General features: G+C 48.4%; 1 protein-coding gene across 1 annotated transcript in view; it reads right to left on the bottom strand.

Annotated features, from left to right (window-relative positions):
• Positions 1 to 215: 215 nt before the first annotated feature.
• The window catches only part of STYXL2 (serine/threonine/tyrosine interacting like 2), a 29,667-nt gene continuing 6,280 nt past the window's right edge, over positions 216 to 23,602 (bottom strand). The window contains exons 3-6 of the mRNA XM_035010919.1: positions 13,723 to 13,817; positions 10,100 to 10,331; positions 8,176 to 8,393; positions 216 to 3,405 (exon numbers count right to left, since the gene is read on the bottom strand). Of these exons, the coding sequence (XP_034866810.1) occupies positions 692 to 3,405; positions 8,176 to 8,393; positions 10,100 to 10,331; positions 13,723 to 13,817 (3,259 nt within the window). The 3' untranslated portion in view covers positions 216 to 691. The remainder of the gene's footprint in view (positions 3,406 to 8,175; positions 8,394 to 10,099; positions 10,332 to 13,722; positions 13,818 to 23,602) is intronic.

Below are 23,602 nucleotides of genomic sequence, written 5' to 3' on the forward strand. Positions count from 1 at the left end.
CTCTAATTCCCTGTTACTCTCATGGGTCTTTCTCCTGTCTTCCCGCTACACTGTGTCATAGACGAAATACTTGATTACTGTTTTAATGCGATGATAGTGGTATTGTCTGGAGACATAGCATTTATGGAACAAGGTGAGGCTGGCTCATGATCACCCATCTGTGTCTTTTAAGGTGGGTTCAAAGAGCTAAAAGTGACCAGAATGAAGGAGAAATGTTAGACAACATGCCATTTTAATGGAGATCCCAAACATTTAAAAGAAACACCCAGAACTCAGCTTTGCCAGGAGAGGTGAGACTTGGCACAGGATAAACTTCCTGGGTCTCATAAAACCTCCACCAACAGAACCATGTCCTGCATTCCATCTTCCTGGACGTGAGCTGGAATCTCTGACAAGCTTTGGTGGCATGGCGAGCTCACCTCTCCCGTCAGTGCCGAACGCTATCGGGTACAGAAGTGAAGGGTCAAAGCCTAAGAGGACATCGGGCAACAGAAAATGGCGTCAGTTGGCTTAGCATTCAGACCTCACCCTGACGGCTCTCCTGGAGGCTTTGCCCCTCACAATGATCCTCTCCACATCTTGATGGGCGGTGGCCTTGATGGGCGGTGGCCAGGTGTGCCCAGAGCCCTGTGCTAAGCTGTGTGGCTTCTTCCCATGTTCTCCGTCTCTCCCAGGTCCACCTTGCCCCAGCTCAATCCTCCCTCCTTCTCTGCAGCTTCGTCCTGGTCTCTTCCTGCCGGCGTCTCCAGGCCGAAATGATGGCTTCGTCGTCCATCTCTTCCTCCTCCTCCCTGTCAGTGCTTCTCCGATACTGGGACCGCCGCCCTGAAGCAAACCTCCCTTCTTCCCGGTTTTCCATCCTCTCTCTTTCTCCCTCCTCCTCGGACCTCATGAAGCTCTGAGTGAATTTCCTCTTGGCTCCAAATTCAGAAAAGTCCGAGTTGGAGGACTCTTCCACATCTTCCCAGTCCCTGGGCCTGGCCCAGTCGGGCCGCTGCGCTTCCGGAGACTCTTCCCCGTCCGAGGGCTCGGGGGTCCGGCGGAAGAAGTAGGGCTCTGGGCTCTCCTCCCGGGAGCTTGAGGTCTCACTGAACGTTGACCTGGAGAATCTGTGCACCGCTTTGCCCTCCCTGGTGGAGGAAGAAGAGACCCGCGAAGTGCTCCTTACAGAGTTGCCATTGGCCTCCTGGTAGGAGGACGTGTCCTGTTCCTCCGACTGCGATTTGGAGAAGCTGTAGCTCGAGGACTTGGACTCGGTCTCCCGGAGCAGGGAAGATCTGGTGTACTTGCCCCTGGCGCTTGCAGACCAGTCACTCGGGGGAGGAGGTCTGTCCTCTGTCCCGAGGCCGCTGAGCCACTTGGTAATGCTGCCCTGCCTCTCTCTGCCGGCCCTCCGGGAGCTGGCGCAGCGATCGGACGCAGCCGGGGAGGAGCACGTGTCCGTTTCGGGCTTCTGGGAATTACCGCGGGAGGAATACCGGAAGCTCCCGATGGCACTGTCGGTGTCCTCATCCCTGTCACCCACGCCATCCCCTTCCTCTTCCTTGACCTTCTTCTTCTTGAAAAGGGAGCTTCGCTTGTTGTCGGAGGCCAGCTTCTCCATCCTGTACTCGGACATCTTCTCCCTCAGGTCCATCTGCATCGCCCTCTCCTTCCGGCCGAGCTCCTTCAGGTCTACGCTGTCAGCGAAGAGGCTGTAGAGCGGCTTGCTGGTCCCCCCGCCCGGCGCGGGGCTGCCGCGTCCACTGAGCAAGGGGGCCCGGGCCGCCCCCGGGCCGCGGGCCGCCGGCGCCGCCTCGGTGCTCGCAGCGGTCGGCGAGCGGGACAGCAGGAGCATTTCGTTTCGCTTCTGGGCGAGGGTTTCGCTGACCACGTTGGCGATCCAGTTCTGAATGCTGGCGACGGAGACGGTGTCCCCAGGCCCCACGGGCAGGTCAGGCGGCGCCGCGCCGGCGGTCGGGGCCCAGCACCCCCCTGCGTGGCTTCCAGCCTGAGACGGGCGGGAGCCGTGGCTCTGGGCGCTGAGGACTGAGGCCGCGTCCTCGGCGCTGACCGAGGGAGCTGCCGCCCAGACGGCGGACCGGGGGATGCTCGGGCTGGCGGCCGGGCCGTCTGCCTCCCAGGTGCCCACGGACTGGCTCTCCTCCAGCGTCTGCCGGCTCCTCTCCAGCAGCTCCAGCCTCCGCTGCCTCTTCTTGGCCGTGGCCGAGGCCGAGTCCGCCCCCTTGCTGAGCGCCGCCACCTCCTGCTTGCTGTCGCCGCCCACCTTCTTCTGGTGCCCCAGCTTCCAGGCCCGGTAGGCCGTCAGGTCCACGTCGGAGCCCTTCGGCTCCCTCTCTGCCTCCTCGGCGGCTCGCTCACTGCTGCCGTCCTCTGCCCCCAAGTCTTTCTTGTGAAACCCAAACTGGACTCGCTTGATCTTCCACCTCTCCAGGGCAGTGAGCTTGTCCTGGGTCCTGCTGCAGAAGTTACAGGAAGAGCAGGCCTCCGAAGACACGCTCTCCTGGTCCTCCGCTCGCACGCTGCTCCCCACCTCCGGGCTCGTGGCCGCCCCCTCCGTCGTGCTCCGAGAGCGGTAGCGACGGGAGGCGTCCTCCTCAATCTCCAGCAGCCTCTGGGTCCACATGTCCCACGTGCCGTCCGTGGACACTGAGTCGGAGCGGCCCGTCGCCCTGCCGCCCTGGCCGCTCGTCTCCAGCGGCGGCTGCGGGCCCCGGGGGTCGCGGCTGCTGACGCTCTCCGAGGGGCGGCTCTCACTCAGCGTGTGCCGCCGCCTTCTCCTCCCGAACCAGCCGGCCTCGCCGGCCTCCCCCTCGGCCTCCGCCCCCTCCCACCTCCGAAGCCCTCCCGCCTGCAGCCTCTCATTCCGGCTCTGCCACTCCTGGATCCTCCGGTCCACGGCCCGGTCCTCGGGCTCCTCCCTACCCTGGCCAGAGGCCGGCCGCTCGCCATTTCCCCCCGGGGGGCCCTTGCCTGGGGGGAGGCCCTGCCCCCTCCTCCACTCCTCATACAGCTTCTCCTCCTCATCTTCGTCGATGAGGGTGAAGGGCTTGGACGCCCGGCTGGCCTTCCCCCAGGAGGAGCCGCTCAGGAGGCTGGCGGTGTCGCTCTCCTCCTGCACCGTGAGGCCGTGCACTCTGGCCCCGTCGTTGCTCTCCACGTCCTCGCCCTCCTCAGCCTCATCTGTCCCCCCTTCCTGGCTGTAGTCTTCCTCTCTCTCCTCCATCAGCTTCTCGTTGAGCTCCCGGAGCTGCTTCAGGAAGCCGTCGTTGGGATAGATGGCCCGCTTCCTGCGCACAGTCATCAAGGCCTCCAGCACGGCCATGTCGTGGAAGATCATCAGGTAGGCCACCACCAGCACGGCCGACCGGCTGAGGCCCATTTCACTGCTGACCAGGACCTTCCCTGAAAGAAAGCACAGGACAAGAATGTATCAACAGTGGCTGCCTTATAAAGGTTCTTGTTAAAGTGCTGTTAAAAGGTACTGTTTAGATGTGCTGCATTTACTGTATTTACTTGCCTCTGGAGTTCATCTGTGCTCAAGTCCTGTGAGGGACGAGCATCACTGCCCCCAGAGAGGGCCGCCAGGTGCCCTGCCCTGCTGCAAGCATCCCCCGCATTTGCCTGAATGCGGGCGGGGGGCGGGGGGCGGGGGGGAAAGGGAGCCAACACGTGTCCCCACTTTTGAAACACTGGAGTGCATTTCTACTTTCTTCCTGCCAAACTGAACATCGGAGGGAGGAGAAATAAAAGAATGGGGGAAAGGGGGAGAGAGAAGAAAAGAAGTGAGGCTAAGATGAACGAATCACAGGACTGTTGGTGTGGGAAAGCACCACAGGCATAGTTAAAACTTGAGAATTCCCTTTACAACATCCTCAATGTGGATCACCCACCATCCAGTAGAGAGACTGGATGCTTCCTGAGATGGGGAGCTCAGTATCGCGCGCGCACACACACACACACACACACACCCTTCACTCCATATTTAGATCAATCTACTCTTTTGAAACTTCCTTCGCATGTTAGAGCAAAGTATAACTCTCTGTAATGAGCATCCGAGCTCCTCCTCTGACATTCTGACGTTCTGGGGTCAATAACGAACATCTGTATGAATCAGGCCTTTTATACAAAAATATGTAAGAATATCACTAACATATTCTTCATTATTTTTTTCCCCTTTTCCTGGCTATTCTGGGTCTCTCAATCATTATTTGGACATCTTTTCACGTCCCATTCCTATACTAGCCAAACTTGCAAGTCAAACTTTATTCGTTTTTTGTTTTTTTTTTCCTTAGGACTCTGTGTCAGGATGGAGCAAGTATATTTCAGGTTTGGACTGATCCACAGAGGCCTCTCACCACTCTCATTCTGGGCATGGAGGCTTCCCTCATGCCATTTAAGCTGCAATGTGGATGGATATGTCCTAAAATGAACTCAGGTTATCTTTTATATCAACTGAAACCTGTAAAGGTTTTTCAAAAAACTGCTATTCAGTCATGCATCAGTTTTTTTTTGGTAGCATTTTTAAAACATAAGGATAACGTTACAAATTCCTATTAATGTTTTTGGTAAATATAACCTGTTTTTTTTTTTTTTAAAGAGTTTATTTGACAGAGACACAGCGAGAGAGAGAACACAAGCAGGGGGAGTGGGAGAGGGAGAAGCAGGCTTCCCACCGAGCAGGGAGCCCGACGTGGGGCTTGATCCCAGGATCCTGGGACCATGACCTGAGCTGAAGGCAGACGCTTAACGACTGAGCCACCCAGGCACCCAATATAACCTGTTCTTATAGCCTAATAGAAACTTTTACCAAGTCTTGACTCCAGCATTCAATAAATCGGTTATCCCCTTGCCTCATCTTCTGCTTTGAATCCTTCATAAGCCTGACAAACATGCCTCCTATGCCTTCATTTGATGGCTGTTTACAACGCAGCCGGGAACCACAAGTCCTCCTTCCAGGCTGCCATCAATCTATTTGCCAACAGTCTTTGGGGATGTTTGTTAAATCTTTTAAGAGTCCTAGGTAACAATATGGGATGGGCAGGGGGTGACTTTTATCAGTACGTCTTGCATCAGTGAAGACCATGTCTGTCACCCAGAAGGTCGGAGACCAAGGCAAGACTAGAAGGGACCTGAGGCCCAATAATGCTGAAAGGCATTGCTGCCAACAGCCAGCAGTCACTAGAGGGAGGTAAGCGGGCAGAATAAAGCTGCTGCAGGTGCATCTACAGATTCCCTGTCTCACCTCTTCCCACCTCCAGCCCCGGGCTCAGCTGTCCCTCACCAAGGACCCCCCCTTTAACTGGCTGACCAGGGTTGACAAAGGACCAGAGTCTGCCAAGCAAATTTTCTCTCTAGGAGATTTGGAAATGGGACTGAGGCAGGGATTTAGCCAGTCTGTGTTCAGGCCTGTGGAGGGCCATGCTATCCGAGGTAGAAAGAAAAAGAGAAGATGGAAACCAATAGTCCAGAGATTGCACAGTCCTTGTTTAGACGATCCTGGAGCCACATTCCCGTCTTTGGACGTTTTCTTGTATTGTTATAATTAATGCCTTGACATGGTTTCTACTTACTAGCAACCAAGAGAACCTTGATTATTACACAGTGGCAAAGTCAGGAAACCTTTCATGGGTCTCAATTTCCCCAACTGTAAAATGTAAATAACATCCTCCATTGTGGTTATTGTGATTATCACATAACCCACCCTGCCCAGGTGTTAGTTTTGTCATTCTCCTCCTTAAGAACTGACTCCACAGCATCCTGGGGTAGAGGAAATCACAGAAACTAAGGCTTTAGGGATGGTGACAACTGTCAGGACTGCAGTAGGAATCAACCCAGAGGCAACCCCAGGAAGGAGACGGTCCTTTCCCTGCCTGGCAGGGGTGTAGAGGGAAGGAAGGCAGGCTGAATGCCACCGACCGCCAGCAGCCGGAGGAGAGAAGCAGGTGCGCGGGGCGCAGGCCCCTGCTGGTGACGGGGCTCCACCGGGTCCCTGTTGCCCCTCTGCCCCCCCACCCCCGCCTGCACCAGGCAGCCCTGCGCACTGCTTCCGGCCACAGGGCAGCCCACCCGGACCCTGCAGGAGTGCGGCCTCCATTCTTGAAGCCCCGAAGAGACCCTTCCCAGCCCCGGGGGCGCAGCTCGGGTTCGCACAGCCTGTCGCCCCCGCCGCCTCCCTCCCTGCGCAGGGCAGCTTCTCCCGCCACGTGGCCCTTGCTGTTGCCGCACTTCTGGGGACAGTCACTGTCCTGCGGGCCAGGTCCGCCCGCCCGGGGCCGTGTCTACACCGGCTCCACCTCGCCGAGCTGCGCTGCAGAAGCAGCCTGAGAAATCCCCTCCCCGCGGGCGTTTGCAGACACGCTCAAGTCACGTTGGGTCAGAAGGAATATATTTTTTAAAGCGGGTTTTTTTTTCCCCCATAAAAATGTGTCAAATCATATGTATTGTTTTGTATTCAGTTTTGTTCACTTAATCCGTTATAAACATCCCCTCATGGCAGCAAATATAAGGCTCCATTTTCATTTTTAAGGATAGCTGAGTTTTCTAGTCTATGCCCATATCAAAACTGACTTAACCAATTCACACTTCATGTTTCTAATCATTCATAGTTTACATAATCCCATGAGTAACGGCCTTGTAAGCACATCTTTGCGTGCGTATCTCATCTCCCTAGGGTGAGTCACTAGTAGAACTGCCCCCTCAAATGTCAAGTACTTTTTTTTAAAAAAGATTTTATTTATTTATTTGACAGAGAGAGACACAGCGAGAGAGGGAACACAAGCAGGGGGAGCGGGAGAGGGAGAAGCAGGCTTCCCGCGGAGCAGGGAGCCCGATGAGGGGCTCGATGCCAGGACCCTGGGATCATGACCTGAGCCGAAGGCAGACGCTTAACGACTGAGCCACCCAGGCGCCCCTGTCAAGTACTTCTTAAGGTTCTGACTAAGGGCTGTTGTTTGTTTTAAGCATTGAAAAGAGGAGAAAACTATTTCATATATATACATACATATGTAATATATATATACATAAAATTTATAAATTTATGAATTTCATTTTAATAAAAATCTCTATAAAAACATTCTATGTATAGATATATATACATATATTTATAAATATACATATATACATACACATGTATATTTACCAGGTGCTGTGCTAAGTAAGCTTTTATATGCATTTTAAAATGTTAGTCCTCACAGCGAAGTTAGGAGGATCACATCTCTTTAACTTTGTTGTATTTACAAGGAAACTGAGGTTCTCCTGGAGAAAGAAACAGCCTGAGGTCCCATGGAATAGAGAGAGCAAAGCAAAGCCCAGACTCAAGCCCGAGGTTTCTGACTGGGATCCTGAACTCCCAGTGCCCCCGGGGCATGCATGGGCTACCGCCCGTCCCCACTGAGGTGTCCCATCAACTCTGTGGCTGAGTCTCAGGTCATCCTGGGTCAACTTGGACGACAGCCACAGCCTCAGCACCGCTCTCCTAGCTCCCACTCCCACCCTCCCACCAGAGCAGAGAGAGAGTTTTCTAAAATGTAGATCAGATCAAGGCACTGTTCAACTCCCTCACTTTGGCCTAAAACTTCCTGCATGAAGCAGCCCCTGCCACTCTAACCCTTACCCACCGTGCTGACCCGCACTAGGACCTGCATCAGGACCCCTGATCCTGAACCCACCAAGGTTATTCTACTTTAGAAGCTTTGCGCTCTCACTTTCCCTGGCCAGGAATGCTCTTCCTCTGATTTTTCCATGGCTGGTTCCTTCTTGTCACTCAGCTTAAATGTCCTCTTCTTAGAGATGACTTCTCAACCGCCCTCCCCAAGGAGCTAGCCAGTCACTCCAACACATCATCCTAGTTAGTCTCTGCCTCACTCTTGTCACAATCTGACGTTTTTCTTTGTAACTTTCTCTGCCCTCACTCTGGTGTGACATTTGAAGGTCAGGGGCATTTTCTGTGTCTTTCACCACAAGCACCTAGAACAGTGCCTGGGATGTGTTAGGCCCTCAATAATTATTGATAAGATGAATGATCATCCTTTCCTTTCCCCTCCTCTTAGAATGAGACAACAACCTTCTCAAGACAGATAATCCGGAGGTTTTCATGACATCCCCCACATTGCTTCTCCCCCTGTGGAATTCTAGCAGCCTGGGGCAGGCGGGACCCCCCACCCCCCGCCTCACCTCTATAGGTCAGCAGGGCTTCATCAAGGAACTCAGCAGCCTTCCGGAAATGCTGGGAGATGTCCACCTCGGGAAAGTCATCCACCTCCATACCCAGGTACTGAATCTCCAGGCCAGTGTAGAATTCGGACCCAGTGTAGACACCGGTGCCATGAGCAGCATTCAGGATGTGAGTAATTCCCAGCCTCTTCAGCCTCCCCTTGTTCACAGCTACACTCCTGCGGGGAGAGAAGCAGAGACAATTTTTGCCAGAGTCCGAGCTAGAAAGGTGCATTACCCCTGAGACCGGGAGTCTGCTTCGGCTGGGTCAGGGAGGCCGGAGCTAGGTGAGTGCCTCCTTCTCTGCTCTCTGGTGTCCGGGGCTCACTGCAAATGTGGTTCTAAAATGGGACCAGAGAGAGTAGGGACAGGGAGCTGGGCAGGGAAGGGTAGAATGAAGAGGAGAACAAGACTGATTTGTCAGGAAATCTTTGGTCTAGAGATCTCTGGCTTAAAATACCTTGCTGGGCACCTGGGTGGCTCAGTTGGTTAAACGACTGCCTTCGGCTCAGGTCATGATCCCGGAGTCCCGGGATCGAGTCCCACATCGGGCTCCCTGCTCGGCAGGGAGTCTGCTTCTCCCTCTAACGCTACGCCCTCTTGCGCTCTCTCTCACTCTCTCTCTCAAATAAATAAATAAATAAAATCTTTAAAAAAAAATGTTCTAAAAAAAAATGCCTTGCCTTGGGAATGGACCTTCGTTAGGACACAAAAGTAGCAGACAAAAATAATAATAAAATTAGGCGTGCTTCACACTGATATGGCCTGCCATATTTTCCAAAGTCCTTTTACACGCATTCTTTAACTTTATCCCTAATCATAATCTCAAGAGGTAGACAGGGCAACTATTTTTATTCCCATTCGGAGATTATAAAAATGAACCTGAGAGGTTTTATGACTTCCCAAGACTAAAAGAAAAAAAAGACTGAACAAGGACAGGTGTTTTTGGTTTCTAGTTCAGAGCTCTTTTTGCTGCAGCAAAGTAAGAGGAGTTTCATTCGAAGAGGTCCTGCAGACCTTAGGTTACCAAAGAAGGAGCAGAAGCCGGGGTCCCTGCACGTGTCTGGGGTCCCTGGTGAGCACGATGGGAATGTTTCCGGGTCTACAGAGCTTAGCTAGAGATCACTTAGGACTTGGTTCCCAGATCCGAGAACCAGGTTCTGGGCAACTCATTACTCCTAGTGGAGTAGGAGCCCCACCGTCCAAAGTGATCTTCCCGACTGCCTGCTGCCATGGGGGCCCCAAATTCCCTGCTTTGGTTCTGCATATATGAGTAATTACACAGGGATAATATCTCATTAAGTCGCCCATGGAGCAGCAAAAATTAATTTCACAACCTAGCCTATTGGTGCCAATTATACATGGACAAGATCCTGAAGGAACAGGACCTGAGTGAATGGTTTCACGTTTTGTTTTGAAAACCACTCACAGACTTTTTAAAAATAACATTTTTTTCTGATTATGAAAACAATAAATGTTTACTCTAGGAAATCTGTACAATTCAAAAGAAATCTAAAGAAGAAAATAAAAAATCACCTGTAGAACCATCTACTAGAGAATATCGTCACCGTTTTATCACATTGTGTCTAATTGTTGTCTATGCAGAAGTGCATACACACACATCAGTACATTGTTCAATTAGCATTATATTATATATATATATAATTTGTAACCTATTTATCCTCTTACTATATTGTACAAGTTTTCATTGGTTGATAATACATATAAAAGTCAGTATCATCACTGGCTCCAAATGTCCCATCAGATAACCTCAATTTGCTGGATGGAGCTCTTGGGGACTTTGCTCAAAGTGGGGGAAGTTTCATCTCTCTCAGGCACTGAGAGGGTAGGACAGAGGGTCATGACCTGCCACAGTCAGACTCACTTCTCTGCTATGAAGACATTGGGCCAGACCTCATCCACCTCATTCCAGGGGGTCTCCTGGCGGTCTTGGACCAAGGCCCGCTGTAAATCCAGGACGCAGGGGGTATTGTATAGGCTGGTGTCATCCATCTTCTCCCTAACACGGTTGTACAGGTCCTCCACCAGCAGCTGCTTGGCTGACTCCAGCATGCCTGGACGTTCTGCCTCCGCTCTGATTCCCCGTGGCTTGAATTCTAGAGAAGACAGGCAGCACTCCCATTAGAGAATTAGAATACCATGGCCCTCCCTGTTCCTCAAGAGAATTTAAGGCATTTGAGGTCAGATGCTGCTAGGACTCTGGGCATGGGCTGAAATACCAGGAAGGACTTAATGAAGGTCCAGGTGGGCCCTGCGTTGGCCTGGATCCTTGTGGTCAGGACCAGCAGCCGTATAGGTAGATAGGTGAAGGGATACGGGTTTCCCTTACTCCCTCCTGTATTTTTCTAAAGCTGGCTGATAATTACTTAGACCAAAGTCCTTAAGTACCTGGCGTATGTCTGATTCACACCTACAGCTCCCACAGTGCTCCACATAAACTAGAAGCATTTACCAAATAAATCAATGGCATTCTTTCAAAACATAATTAGTTTGACTCCTTTCATGTGGAATGCAGATAACTTGGGAAAAGTAAAACTTTCAGAATTTTGCCAGATCACTTTCTCATACACATTTAATTTACTTGTTTATTTCATTTATTGTCTGCTTCTCCCCACTGGAATATAAGCACCTGTGAGTCTCAGTCCCACACTTTCTGGCAGGTGGCAAAGATTTGCTGTGGACTCCCCTGCTAGTCCCCAAACAGCATTCTGGACCTTTCTATCAACAGTTCAGAAAAGCTCACATTCCAAATGAATTCAAGGGATGCCTGGGTGGTTCAGTCAGTTAAGCATCTGCCTTCCACTCAGGTCATGATCCTAGGGTCCTGGGATCAAGTCCAGCACTGGGCTCCTTGCTCAGCCGGGAGCCTGCTTCTCCCTCTGCCTGTCACTCCCCCTGCTTGTGCTCTCTCTCTGAAAAATAAATAAAATCTTAAAAAAAAACAACAACAAACCAAATGAATTAAAAATGTATTCACCCATATCTCCAGTGAAACTTTATTTCCTCCTAATATTTCTGTTCCCAATGATCAAATTTGGGGGGAAAGTAAGGTATTTCTTTCTCTGAGAAGGTATACAAGAATAGTGGAGGGCAAAACCCTACTACTTAGGAGTCAAAAACACTGAACAGAGAGAAGGGAAAAAGTAAGCAAGGAGTATGGCCTGCGCTGGCCATAACCTCGGGCGGACACCACCTCTTCCCCTGATGGGTGGAGAGCACAGCCACATTTGGCAAATAGACTCGGCCCAGCCCTTCATGGGACAAACAGGTGTCTGTGAGCCTGGCTTACTGCTCAAGCTCTGCGGGTCCTGGGAGTTCTGGGTTCTACCCAGGACTGAGCACTCCGTTTCCCGTTTCCCTGCAGCTCTTCTCTCTCTTTCCCCTTTTCTGAACCACTTGACTGGGCCCCCATATCCCTGCATCAGATCTCCGCTCTAAATGTTCTCTGATGTCCGTTTCAAAAGCAGAAAGAAGAAAAGCCCTGCAGTCCCAGAGCTCTATTTTGTTTAAAAATAGATGAAGCGGTCCTCTTCTCTCTACCACTCAGTCTTCTCCCCTGGCTCTCCTGGGATCCTACCTAGCAAATGCAAAAGCCCCTCTCCCTCCCTCCTTCTCCTAACTGAGACATCTCTCCTTTACTACATGTAAAAGATAAAACACTCTGATGCCTCATTAAAATATACAGCACTGTCTTCCTCAGCTATTTATATGGCTGGTTGTTGTCTTGATTTTCCCTTTTCCAGTTTAAAAACAAATGTTCCAGCCCCTCATTTCTACTGGCAGCTCCTGTAGGAGGTCTCTGGAGGTCTTGAGGTCTCTGGCCCACCCCTCAGCCTGTTTCAACTCTACCTCCCTCCCCGCATCAATTCTTCCCATTTATTTCTACTACCTAAGGTTTCTTCGGAAGAAAGCCAAGCCTACACATTTCTCCTCTAAGCTCTTTCAGATGTGTGGCATATACAGACTTTCATGAAAATGAAGAGTTCTTCAACACACGTTTTTATCCCTCTGATCACTAGTGAGGAGGGCAATGTTTTGAAATATCACCTGATCCATCTTCCTTTCTCTGTCATATATTTTTTCTTTCCCCACCACCTGTCAGCCACTAAGACTAAGGAAACTTAGGCTTAATGCCCCAGACAAGGGGAGAGTAGATAAAAACCTAGAATTAAAAAAAAAAAAAGGCATTGCTTAGCTTTAGATTTCAATCTACATGTGCAATGTCCTATAGACATATCCATAGCATTCTATAGGCTTGAAAGTGAAGTTTTCAAAGAGAGGAAATGGTTTTCTCACAGCTCCTAAAGCTGGATGTTCACTTACCAAGAACCCAAGCATGGAGAGAGGTCCAGAGAGTAAAACACAGAGCAGGGATGTTGCAGGCTGGAAGGCGAGGGAAGTTCCCAAACACACAGGAGGAAAAAAGAATTTCCAGAGCTAGGGTGGTGCTGGGATCAATTTAGAGAGATCTAGACTGGGTGAAGCCACTTAGGCCTGGCTTGGAGCGAGGGAAGAGAGACCCCAGGTAGGGAAGGAAAAGAAAATAGAAAAAAACTTGAGAGCTCCTTGAGAAGATGGGGCCTCTGAGGATGCCCATATCACAAGCACCAGCAAATGGAATTTCTGGCTCCTCGTAAGGTGGACAGGAGATCTAGGTGTCCTCAGGGACCTGTGGGAACCCAAACGGCCTGGGGACTGAGAAAGACCTGGGATTACATGGAGAAGGAGCAGCAGCATGTGTGGTTCTCACAGCTGAGGGCCAGGGAAGGGATCATGGCCACCAGCAGGGAATGCCAAATGAAGCCCAAGGCCCAGCAGGGCCCTGTGTCAGTAACTGCTGCTATATCCAACCCCACCCCACAGGGGTGACAGAGACACCCAGGGCAAAAGGAGGAGAAAAGAAATTTGCCCAAAATTGATTAAAAAAAAATCCATCCAATCACAATGAATATCCTTGAATGAAATACATAGTATGCTTTCTGCTCCAACATTTACAGTGTGCATATTAACCTATCTCCCCACTCTACCTTTCCCCACCTCCTCCTCATACGTAATTCAGATTGAAAACCATCTTCAAACACTAGTGGAAATGCAGATCTAAATCTAGATATCCCTTTGAACAGAACTCTCTGGGTGCTTCTGGTCATCTCTTGGGCTTTCAGGTCTGTGTTTCTAGTATAAGCCACCCGAGGATCGCTGAGATTAACTGAAAAACTGAATGGGAGGCCATAGGAGCAGATTGGAACTGCCTCTCCGGTTGCTGACTCAAGAGAATTATTCACACTGGTACATAATAATTTCAACCTCTGTCTCATGAAGGTTGATGATGAGTTGTGTTGGCAGAATTGCCTTCTTTGGATCTGCTCCTCTTAAATGTGATGGGCAGCACCTGAGAAGCACGCTGACCTCTTCCAGTGGGCCCTTTCCAAGGGTCCCCAGATGAGTTATGGACTCTCCCTGCTCCCACCCACCTTCCAATGGCATTACCTTCATTGATGATCTGTTTAGCTGCAACAGCTGAAGAGAGGTGTATGGGCTCCATGAAAATGCTTTCTGTTTCTGCATCTGATACCACCGAGTACCTAAGAGAAGAGAGTATCTGTGTGAGAGGACTCTGGGCAGCATCTAAATGGGAGGCATTCTTTTTAGACAAGAAACCTGGACCTGATTTTAGGCACAGTGGACCACGAGAGATAAAGGGAATGTTTTCCTCGGTTTAGGGAACCTGAGAATGCCCATCACTGTGACTCATTTGCCACCTGTTTTTAGACCAGAGTTGACACTTATGGGAACTGATGTTTAATGACATGGTAGTCTAGGCTGTGGAGGGAAAAGCATATGTCTGTGGTTGGGGAGAACTCACCCTGATGTGATTTCACTTTCTCTATTGGGTTCCCACCCTTGGATGTACTGCTGATCATTTTTTCCCTCTTGCCCCTGTTGTTGCCCCTCTGTTATCAGTACTATAGGACGTCCCTAAATATGCTGTTCCTGAGGTTCTGATGGACTGGTGGGCTGGGTAGGCTGCCACCATTCTGTCCATGCCCCGTATCTTTGCCCTGTTGGAAAGAGAATGGGCTCAGAATGGGCTCAGAATGATGGGCTGCCCTCCATGCCCTGTATCTTTGCCCTGTTGGAAAGAGAATGGGTTCAGAATGATGGGCTGGCACAGGGACATGGAGGTGCTCAAATGCACAGTCCTGATTCTGAACACAAGAAATCAAGGTTCAGCCTGAGCCCAGGATGCAATCAAGTAACTTAGGTAAATTTCAAGGCAATTTTCCAGAAATAATTCAGCAGAGACGTCCAAAGGGATACAAGGGACATGGTGAATCGGGGCAGAAACAAGGGGTAGGACCACAGTATCACGGTTGGTGCCCCCCCTCCACCCCACTTGTGGGTTCATCTCTTTTCCCTGTGTTGGGGTGAGTTTGGGTCGTTTTTTTGCTTAGTCTTTCCTTTAGGTCCAAAGAAGTTAAAGAAAAAGTGAGAGGACTTAATGGATACCATGTTTTTTTCCCATCACAAAAGTTCCCATATGCTACCCCTTTATAGTCAACCCCTCCCTGAACCTCATCCCCTGCCAATCACTGATCTGTTTTCTGTCCCTACAGTGTGGCTTTTTCTAGAATGTCATATAAATTAAATCATATCACAGTCTTTTGGATATGGCTTATTTCACTTAGCAAAACGCATCTACAGGTCATCTATTGTACTGCATTAATCAATAATTTGTTGTTGAATAATATTCCATTTTTTAGGCACTTCAGGCCGTTGTTGCCATTTGCTGTCACACTGCTTTGAGTCACAACTGGGTATTCCAGGGAAAAAATGGATACTCACATTTCTGGTTTGGTTGTACTTTGAATTCTGTCTTCCTCAATCTGCCTGCTACTATTTACTTTTCAGAGTCTTCAAACAGTTGCTGTATCCTTCTGTTCAGGTTTTATAAAGGCAATCCATGAGAGAGTGATAGGTGTGTCTGCCATCTTACCCAGGACCAGAACCTCTGTTTTACTGTCTTTTTGCTTTTAAATGTCTGACGTCCATGTGTTTCCTGATCCTTGTAACTGACTTATTTTATCCTTATGAAAACCCATAGGATCCTTTGGTTTGCTGTATTTAGAAACTTCCCACTGATGTTCATTGGTTTATTTTCACCCATTGCATTTGGAATGGATACCATTTTTGAGCGCCTTCTATGAATTTAATCCTGACAAAATTCCACCAGTAGGTATTATTATTCCTGCTTTAAGATGAGGAAACTGGCCCAGATAAGCTAACGAAATTCCCCAAGGCAGTAAATAAGAGGAAGGACTAGGATGCAAACATAGGGCAATCCTGCTCAAAGTCCAATCTTCTCTCCACCACAATACACCATTTAGATTAGACCGAGGAGGCTAGTCGACTGGTGGATCCCCAAGCCCAGCATAGACTTTGACACAGAAAAGTACTTCAAAAATGCTTGTTGAAAGCATGGATGGATGAAGAGATGGGTGGATGGACTGGGTTGAGTTGTGCTGAGTCCAGCTGAACTGAATGGAGCTAACCTGAGCGGAGGTAAGTTTAGTTGAATTGATTAGCAGACAATTTTCTCATAGTAGAAATCTACACGAGAGTCCTCCCTTGGGAGAATGGTGTGCTCAGGGCTAGCAAGGCTATGGAGAAAGAAATATCTTCACCAAAAGAAAGGAATAGCCTATGACTGTACCCAGGATGTGGTTAGACTTGCCAATGCAGGACAGCACAATGCAGAATTATTGTTGGTAGCTCCTGAGGGATTTCCAAGAAGTGTTGTGTTAGATTCCCATTCTAGACCAAGTACTCTTCTAGTACTCTAAGTACTCAAGAAATGCATTTTTAAGTAAGTATGACAGTGGGGGTGGGGGTGGATTAAGGGTGAAGTGTGTGGGATATTCATCCTTGCATGTAGGAACTGGAGAGGTCTCATTTTTTGGTGAAGGTAGTAAAGAGTGGAACACCTGGTGGGGGTGGGCATGAGCTCTGTAAAGGCACACATTAGGTCATTTTATTTACCCCTGTATCACCAGCCCATGGAGGGTGATCAGGCAGACTGAGATCAGATGGAATGGATGGTAGGTGGACAGATGGGTAGATGGATGAACAGAGATGGATGGATAAATGGATGGAATTTGCCAGGTACTGGGCAAGGTGTCCACATACCATCTTGGGGAGCAAACCCAATGGTCTCCAGGGCCCTGCCGTCTCTGGCCTCTTTCTCCTTTCCAGCCTCAGCTTGCACTGGCTCCCCTCCAGCTCACTCCTTTCTAGGACGCTAAACTTCTTTTGGCTTCCCATCCTCACCAAGCTTCCTTCTGCCCTGGGACTTTGCAGAAGCCCATTTCCACTGCCTAGATGCTCAGTTTTTTCCACTGCATCTATCTTTCAGATCTCAGTTCAATCATCACTTCTCCCTGATCTCCGCCTCTCATTACACCATATGCCTTTCCTTTATGGTGCTTCTAGCAGATGCAATTTTCCTTTTATTTAGGAAATCATTTGATAAATACCCATCTCCTGTACTAAACCATACCCTCTATGAGCAAGGGACCATGGCTGGTGCTTTGAAGACTTGAGTTCCCCAGGTGCCTGGGTGGCTCAGTTGTTAAGCATCTGCCTTCGGCTCAGGTCATGACCCCAGGGTCCTGGGATCGAGCCCCGCATCGGGCTCCCTGCTCTGTGGAAAGCCTGCTTCTCCCTCTCCCTCTCCCACTCCCCCTGCTGTGTTCCCTCTCTCACTGTGTCTCTCTCTGTCAAATAAATAAATAAAATCTTAAAAAAAAAAAAAAAAAGACTTGTGTTCCCAGCACTGAGCACAATGTACCGAGTAAATGCTTAATAGGGATTTTCTGATTCACTGACTGACTGAACTGGTCCTCAGTATAGTACCATATTTAAGGTGATATAGCAGTTCCAACAATTAGCAACAGGTATTTATCAAGTATTTGCTACTTGCTCATCATTTTACTGGGATACCAGTAGCAAGCCCAGAAACAAAACCAGGGTCCTAACTATGTTCTGTTCATGCTCACTCTCAGCCCTTGTGAGGCCAAGTTGGATACAATCTCGGAGGCCGGTGTTGGACCCTTAGCAATTTTTCTTAGGGTAGATTAAAGGTGGCCCCGGGTCTGTGATACTCCTCACGCTCGCCTTGAAGCTGGCTGGTCTCTGTGACTGCTTTCACCAATAGAATATGGTACAAGGGACGCTGGGGCAGTCTGAGCCTCAGTCTAGCTCTTGTGGCTCTCTCTTTGGGAGCCCTGAGCTGTCCTGTAAGAAGTCCTAACTACCTCGGGGCGCCTGGGTGGCTCAGTCGTTAAGCGTCTGCCTTTGACTCAGGTCATGATCCCGGGGTCCTGGGATCAAGCCCCGCATCGGGCTCCCTGCTCAGCGGGAAGCCTGCTTCTCCCTCTCCCACTCCCCCTGCTTGTGTTCCCTCTCTCGCTGTGTCTCTCTCTGTCAAATAAATAAAAAATCTTAAAAAAAAAAAAAGAAGTCCTACTACCTCAAGACCACGAAGCCAAAAAAGCCATCGATCAACTGTTCCTGCCGAGCTCCCAGCCCATAGCCGGCCGCGTAGATGCGTCTCTTAGACGTGGTTCCTCCCCCTGGCAAGCCACCCCAGCTGACACCACACAGACAAGCTGCCCAGTGGACTCCTGTCCAGACTCCTAACCCACAATGAGGGGAGCAAACTAAAATCACTGCCTTAGGTCCTTAGGTTTCTGGGTAAATTTGTTATGCAGCAACAGGTAACAGGCACTAAGGGCTAAGAAGTGAGATTTGAGCAAATGCTAAGGCACTCTTCTCCCTAATAGTGCTACAGAACCTAATAAATATCAGCGAATGACCCACATTTGCTGCAGTCAGGAAGTAACAACAAAGTAACACCAGTGTGAGAGCAAACCCTGCCACCACCAGACCCTGTGGGCACGGGGGCCCAGGTTTCAGGGCAGTCTCCATTTTAAACTAGCAACATTTCACAAAACTAGAGTCAGAACCTCACATTTTATGTAAATGTGAGCGACATCCTCATAAATAAACAATATTTATTAAGGGAGTTTTGTTCTTTTATTTATAAACAATATTATTTATACTATTATTTTTTATTTATACTATTATTAGTAAAACAATCATTTTGTTTATTAAGGGTCAGTATTATGTAAAATGAGGTTGGGCGGGGAGCAGGGGAGATCGAAGCAAAACCCTGAGCAGGGAATTAGCGGAGAACCCCTGCGGTCCATGGGGCTGAGAGGGGCTTTCTTCAGGCACAGCCCCTCATGTCTCCCACAGGTCGGTTTTCTGTTTCTCCGCAGGCCTTCGCGGCTCTGCACTTGGAGGAGGCTTTCTCACATCTGTAGTCAGTATTCCAAACAATGGGCACGAACTGAAAAGGGACAGAGGAGGAGCCCTCACCTGGCAGGTGTGTGGAAAGGCTTGGGAGGAACTCACCTGCCCGTGTCACCTGGATCCCTGCCTGGAAGGATCAGCGAGCCCATGATCAGGCCATTTTCCCTCAACACATTGACTTCAGATGGTGTGGATTTGGTTTCACATGACAAATACAGGGAACTGAGAATCTGTCCTAAATATACCTGAACTCTGAGGCTGTGGGCTTGATCGGGGAGAATTTGAAATTGAAATCTGAAAATAGAAATGACAGAGAAACATCCTCCCTTCTTGTGCGTGGTCAAGATTGAACTTCAGCTAATGAGTCAGTGAATAGGAGACTCCTGAAGACTCTACCCAGGACACTTTTCAGAAGCTGGTGCTTTTATGATTGAGAAAAGAGGGGTGTGAAAAACAGTTTCTCGCCCCAGCCCCATGATATATCTCTTCTTGGCTGCTGACGCAAGCATGTGAACAACAGTAAACTGAGCTCAGCATTACAGTGTTGAGTCTAGGATGTACATTATGAATCAACTACTAAGGGAAAAGGAGATGTAAACCTAACAGTCCGAAATTGTTTTGCCACAGATGCGGTTTACTAAGTCAAGTGTAGGGGTGGGACCCAAAAAGGACCCAGTGGAGAACAAAGTTTAGGCATCCAGAAGTGTTTCCTGTGTTTTCCATGGAGAAGCAGGCCTGCAGGGAAAGAAAGGAGGAAGCAAAGCGAGACCTGAACCACTGGCCCTGTTTATATTTGCAAGGTCAGTGAGACAGTGGCCCGGGAGGTTTTGATTTATGACCACGTCTGTGCCTCCACCCACAGATCTGAGACAGAGTGAAATGACACTCACACCCTGACTGGAAAGCAGCAAGGGCTGGTTGTTCAAACAGACAGGCAGGGAAGGAGAGAATCTAGGATCGATATACACCTCATCACAGGATCACAAAGCAGCAGCTAAAAAGCCTTGAGGGTGATTTGAAAGAGAAACAATAAAGCAGAGTTTGAGGGACTTCCTAACGAACAGCAGGAGACTGGTGCCATTTTCTTTAAACCTGTGTTTTTCAAAATTGCAGACTGTGACCCATTAGTGTATCATAAAATCAATTCAATGGGCCCTGCCCAGCATCTGGAAAAAGAAGGAGGGAAGGAAGGAAGGAAGGAAGGAAGGAAGGAAGGAAGGAAGGAAGGAAGGAAGGAAGGAAAGGGAAGGGACGGGAGGGGAGGGGGAGGGAGGGAGGGAGGGAGAAAGAGAAAGAAAAAAAGAGAGTAGACTAGTACCATCCATTTTAAGATGAGTATAATTTTGTTAAACCTATATTTCTTTTTATTTAGACAGACCTGAATGTATGTTCTGAGTTGAGCTGTAAATGGCATGTCCTACCCTGGATTACAGTCACCAAAGTTTGAAACCCACCGCTTTAAACCAATTGCCAGGTTGTCAAGGCACAGACCGGTCCGTCAACCCAGACCCCTTGCCGGCTGATCACTTCATTTCAAGGAGTCCCTTGGAAATGAAGTGGAGGCAGTGGCCCAGGAAGGGGTGTCTGTCTTGATTTGGCTTCTGCAAAAAAGGGAACAGATTTCTGAGTTTCTTCTAAGTGTTCATTCACCTCAGAGAAAGTGACCACACAGGCAAAGTTCAGGTTCCAAAGAAGGAGAGAAGTCAGTAAACTAAAGAAAATTGATTTATAGCAAGCTGCTTCTGGCAGGCTTTGTGAAAGCTGGAAAAATCTTCACGGAAAAAAGAAATATAAAAGGGCAAGGGTAGCTAGGAGTAGCCATTTCCCAAGGACACTCAGACCTGACACTGCATGACCCAGTCCTGCCTGCTGCTACCAGCCACGGAGACCTCACTGTAGGAAACGTTAGGCACAACACAGTTAAGGAGCTTCCCTGAAGGTGGAGGGGAAAATGCTATCACGAGACCTGGCCTGAGCAGATAATCAAGGAGCTCTAGAAACTGCGAAGGCTTAACAATTTCAGATCCAGAAAGCCAAAGCAAGAAATGAATTTTAACTCAGAAAGAGATAAAGGAAAACAGAGAAACAGTCTCCAGATCAGAACAAGAGAAGGATAAAGAAGTCTGATCCTTCATTTGCAAAGGAAAAGAAAATTGGTCATAGCTAAGGAGGAAGAGGAGCGGCAGAGGTGGGCTCCAGATCACCTGCAGGAGAGGGCTTGGGGGGCTGTAATCTCCTGGTAAGGGAGGGGAGGGCCTGCCTTGAGCTTGGTTCAGGGCACAAGCGCACTGATTTCTTAGACTGTTGCTCATTTGGTTAAGTGGGGAGCTCTGACGGAGATGATAGATACAGGCAAAGCCCCACCAAGTTGCCCCGTTGGACAGGAGGTTTTACATTTTAGTGTTAACTCATAAATTACCTAGGGAAATTTGTCTCGCTGGGAGATGGATGAATCTCTAGCCGAAGGTTTTCTTCCAGAGAGAATGATTCACAGACATGGGTTTGAATTTAAGGTATTTGAGGTTAGTGCCTAAGTCAGGCAAAAATGAAGATGCGACACCTCTATCCACTGTCTATTCCCCTTTCTCAGGTTCACCCCAGGATGCCATCTACTGATGAGATTGGAAATGTTAAGACACCTGTCAGTGCAGCAAGCAGACTTCGTCCCTGAACCAGCTCTGGGTGACTGGCAGTGACTGTCTGCGGCCCGGGATAGATTTGGCAAGGTCCTATCTTGGTTCCATAGGAAAGAGTAGTTATGTCTCCCAGGGGCTGGATCTGGGGCTGTCGTGGGTTGAATGGTGGCACCCCAAAAAGGTGTGTCTCCCAGACCTGTGAATGCAATTTGATTTGGAAAAAGGATCTGGGCAGATGTAATTAAGTAAAGGATCTTGAGATGAGATCATCCTGTGTTAGGATGGGCCCTAAGACCAATGGCAAATGTCCTTAAGAAGGACACATAGAGAAGAGAGAGAAGAAGAGACATGTGAAGATGGAGACAGAGGGGTTGGAGGGACACAGCCCCAGCCAAGAAACTCCTGGAAGCCGCCAGAAGCTGGGAGAGGCAAGGAAGCCCTCCTAACGCCTTCAGAGGGAAACTGTCCCTGCCAACACCTTGATTTCAGACTTTCAGCCTCTAAAACTGTGAGGGAATATATCTGTGTTGTTTTTAAGCAACTCCGTTTGTGGTAATTTCTTACAGTAGCCTTAGGAAACCGGGACTGACAGTGGCTGGTGGGGTATTTGCTGACTCAGTGTATATTTAATTTTTAAAATGCTCAAGCCTTTAACTAAAGAGATAAAACAAGAAGGCTGGAATTTCAGGCACAAATTAAGTACAGAGGGAACTGTTCAGGCTGGAGACCAATGGCAATGGTGATGATCAGTTGCTTGGAATACAGTATTTGCTTAGAGCAGAATGAGAGAAACATGGCATTTTAACTAGAGTGGTGGGTCCCTGGTTAAACAAAAATTTCATGACATCCTGAGTTACCATCAGATATCCTTCTCTGGAAGGAAAAGGAAAGAGAGCCACCATTTATCAATACCTAATATGCCTTTATATACGTGTTAAACAATGTATGTTCTATATCATAGATCACATACTATAAACAACATACGTTATATTATATTATTTAATTTCTACCACTGGGTAAACTGGAATTCCAATTTCATGATTAAGTAACTTAAGCAAGTTCTCATAGCTAATAAGTGGGAGAGCAGACCTGCCTTTGATCTTGGCCTCAATTATGCCATTTAAGTTCTTTCTACAGCATGACACTGCCTCCTAGAAGAGTTTTATTTCCCCTTTCGTAGCTTCCAGAAAAGCACAGCTTTTTGAGGTGTAATTGTTATACAAACGGCACATATTTGAAGTGTACAGAATGGTTAACATTCGACTTACATATACAGCTGGGAAACCATCACCACAGTCAAGGGTGTGAACTTACCTCTGACCCTCCAAAGTTTCCTCACACCCCTTTGTAAGCCCCCCTTGGCCCTCCCACAGTCCCGGGACTTCCCCCGCAACCACGGGTCTGCTTTCTGTCACTATACAGAGTCATTTGCGTTTTCTGGAATTTTATATAAATTGAATCATATGGTATGCACTCTTTTTTTGTCTGACTGCTTTTATTTAGCATAGTTATGTTGAGATTCATCCATGTTTTTGTATGAATCAATAATTTGTTCCTTTTTTTCCTGCTGGCTAGTATTCCGGCGTATAAATTTACCGCAGTGTATTTATCCATTCACTGGTTGATGCACATTTGGGTTGTTTCTAGGCTATTACGAATAAGGTTGCTCTGAACATTCATGTACAAGTCTTTGCATAGACGTAGGCTTTCATTTCTCTTGAGTAAATACCCTGGAGTAGAATGACTAGATCATACAGGTGTAGGTGTCCATTTAAGCAGGTGTATGTTTAACTTTTTAAAGAAGTTTATAAAATGGTTGGACCATTTTACATTTCCACCAGCTGTGGGATTCCAGGTACTCCACATTCTCACCAATATTTGGTATGGTCAATCTTTTTAATTTTAGATATTCTAATAGGTAGGTAACCGTATCTCATGGTGGTTTTAATTCACATTCCCCTAATGACTAAAGATTTTGAGGATCTTTTCATGTGCTTATTTGCCATCCACATACCATCTCTGGTGAACATCCACATACCATCTCTGGTGAACTATCTGTTCTAGTCTTTTGTCCATTTTTAAATTGGGTTGCTTGTTTATTTTTTATTGGGTTTTGAGAGGCTTTTAAAAATATATTCTGGATACAAGTTCTTTATCAGATATGTGATTTGCAAATTTTTCTTCTGGCCTGTGGGTTGCCTTTTCACTTTTTTTTTTAAGATTTTATTTATTTATCAGAGAGAGAGAGAGCGCACGCACAAGTGAGGGGAGGGGCAGAGGGAGAGGGAGAAGCAGGCTCCGGGCTGAGCAAGGAGCCCCATGCAGGACTCGTTTTCACAACTTTGAATCATGACCTGAGC

Source organism: Mirounga leonina, unplaced genomic scaffold (assembly GCF_011800145.1).
Source record: "Mirounga leonina isolate KUSES-001 unplaced genomic scaffold, KU_Mleo_1.0 Mir_154, whole genome shotgun sequence".
In the NCBI taxonomy this organism is placed as follows: Eukaryota; Metazoa; Chordata; class Mammalia; order Carnivora; family Phocidae; genus Mirounga; species Mirounga leonina.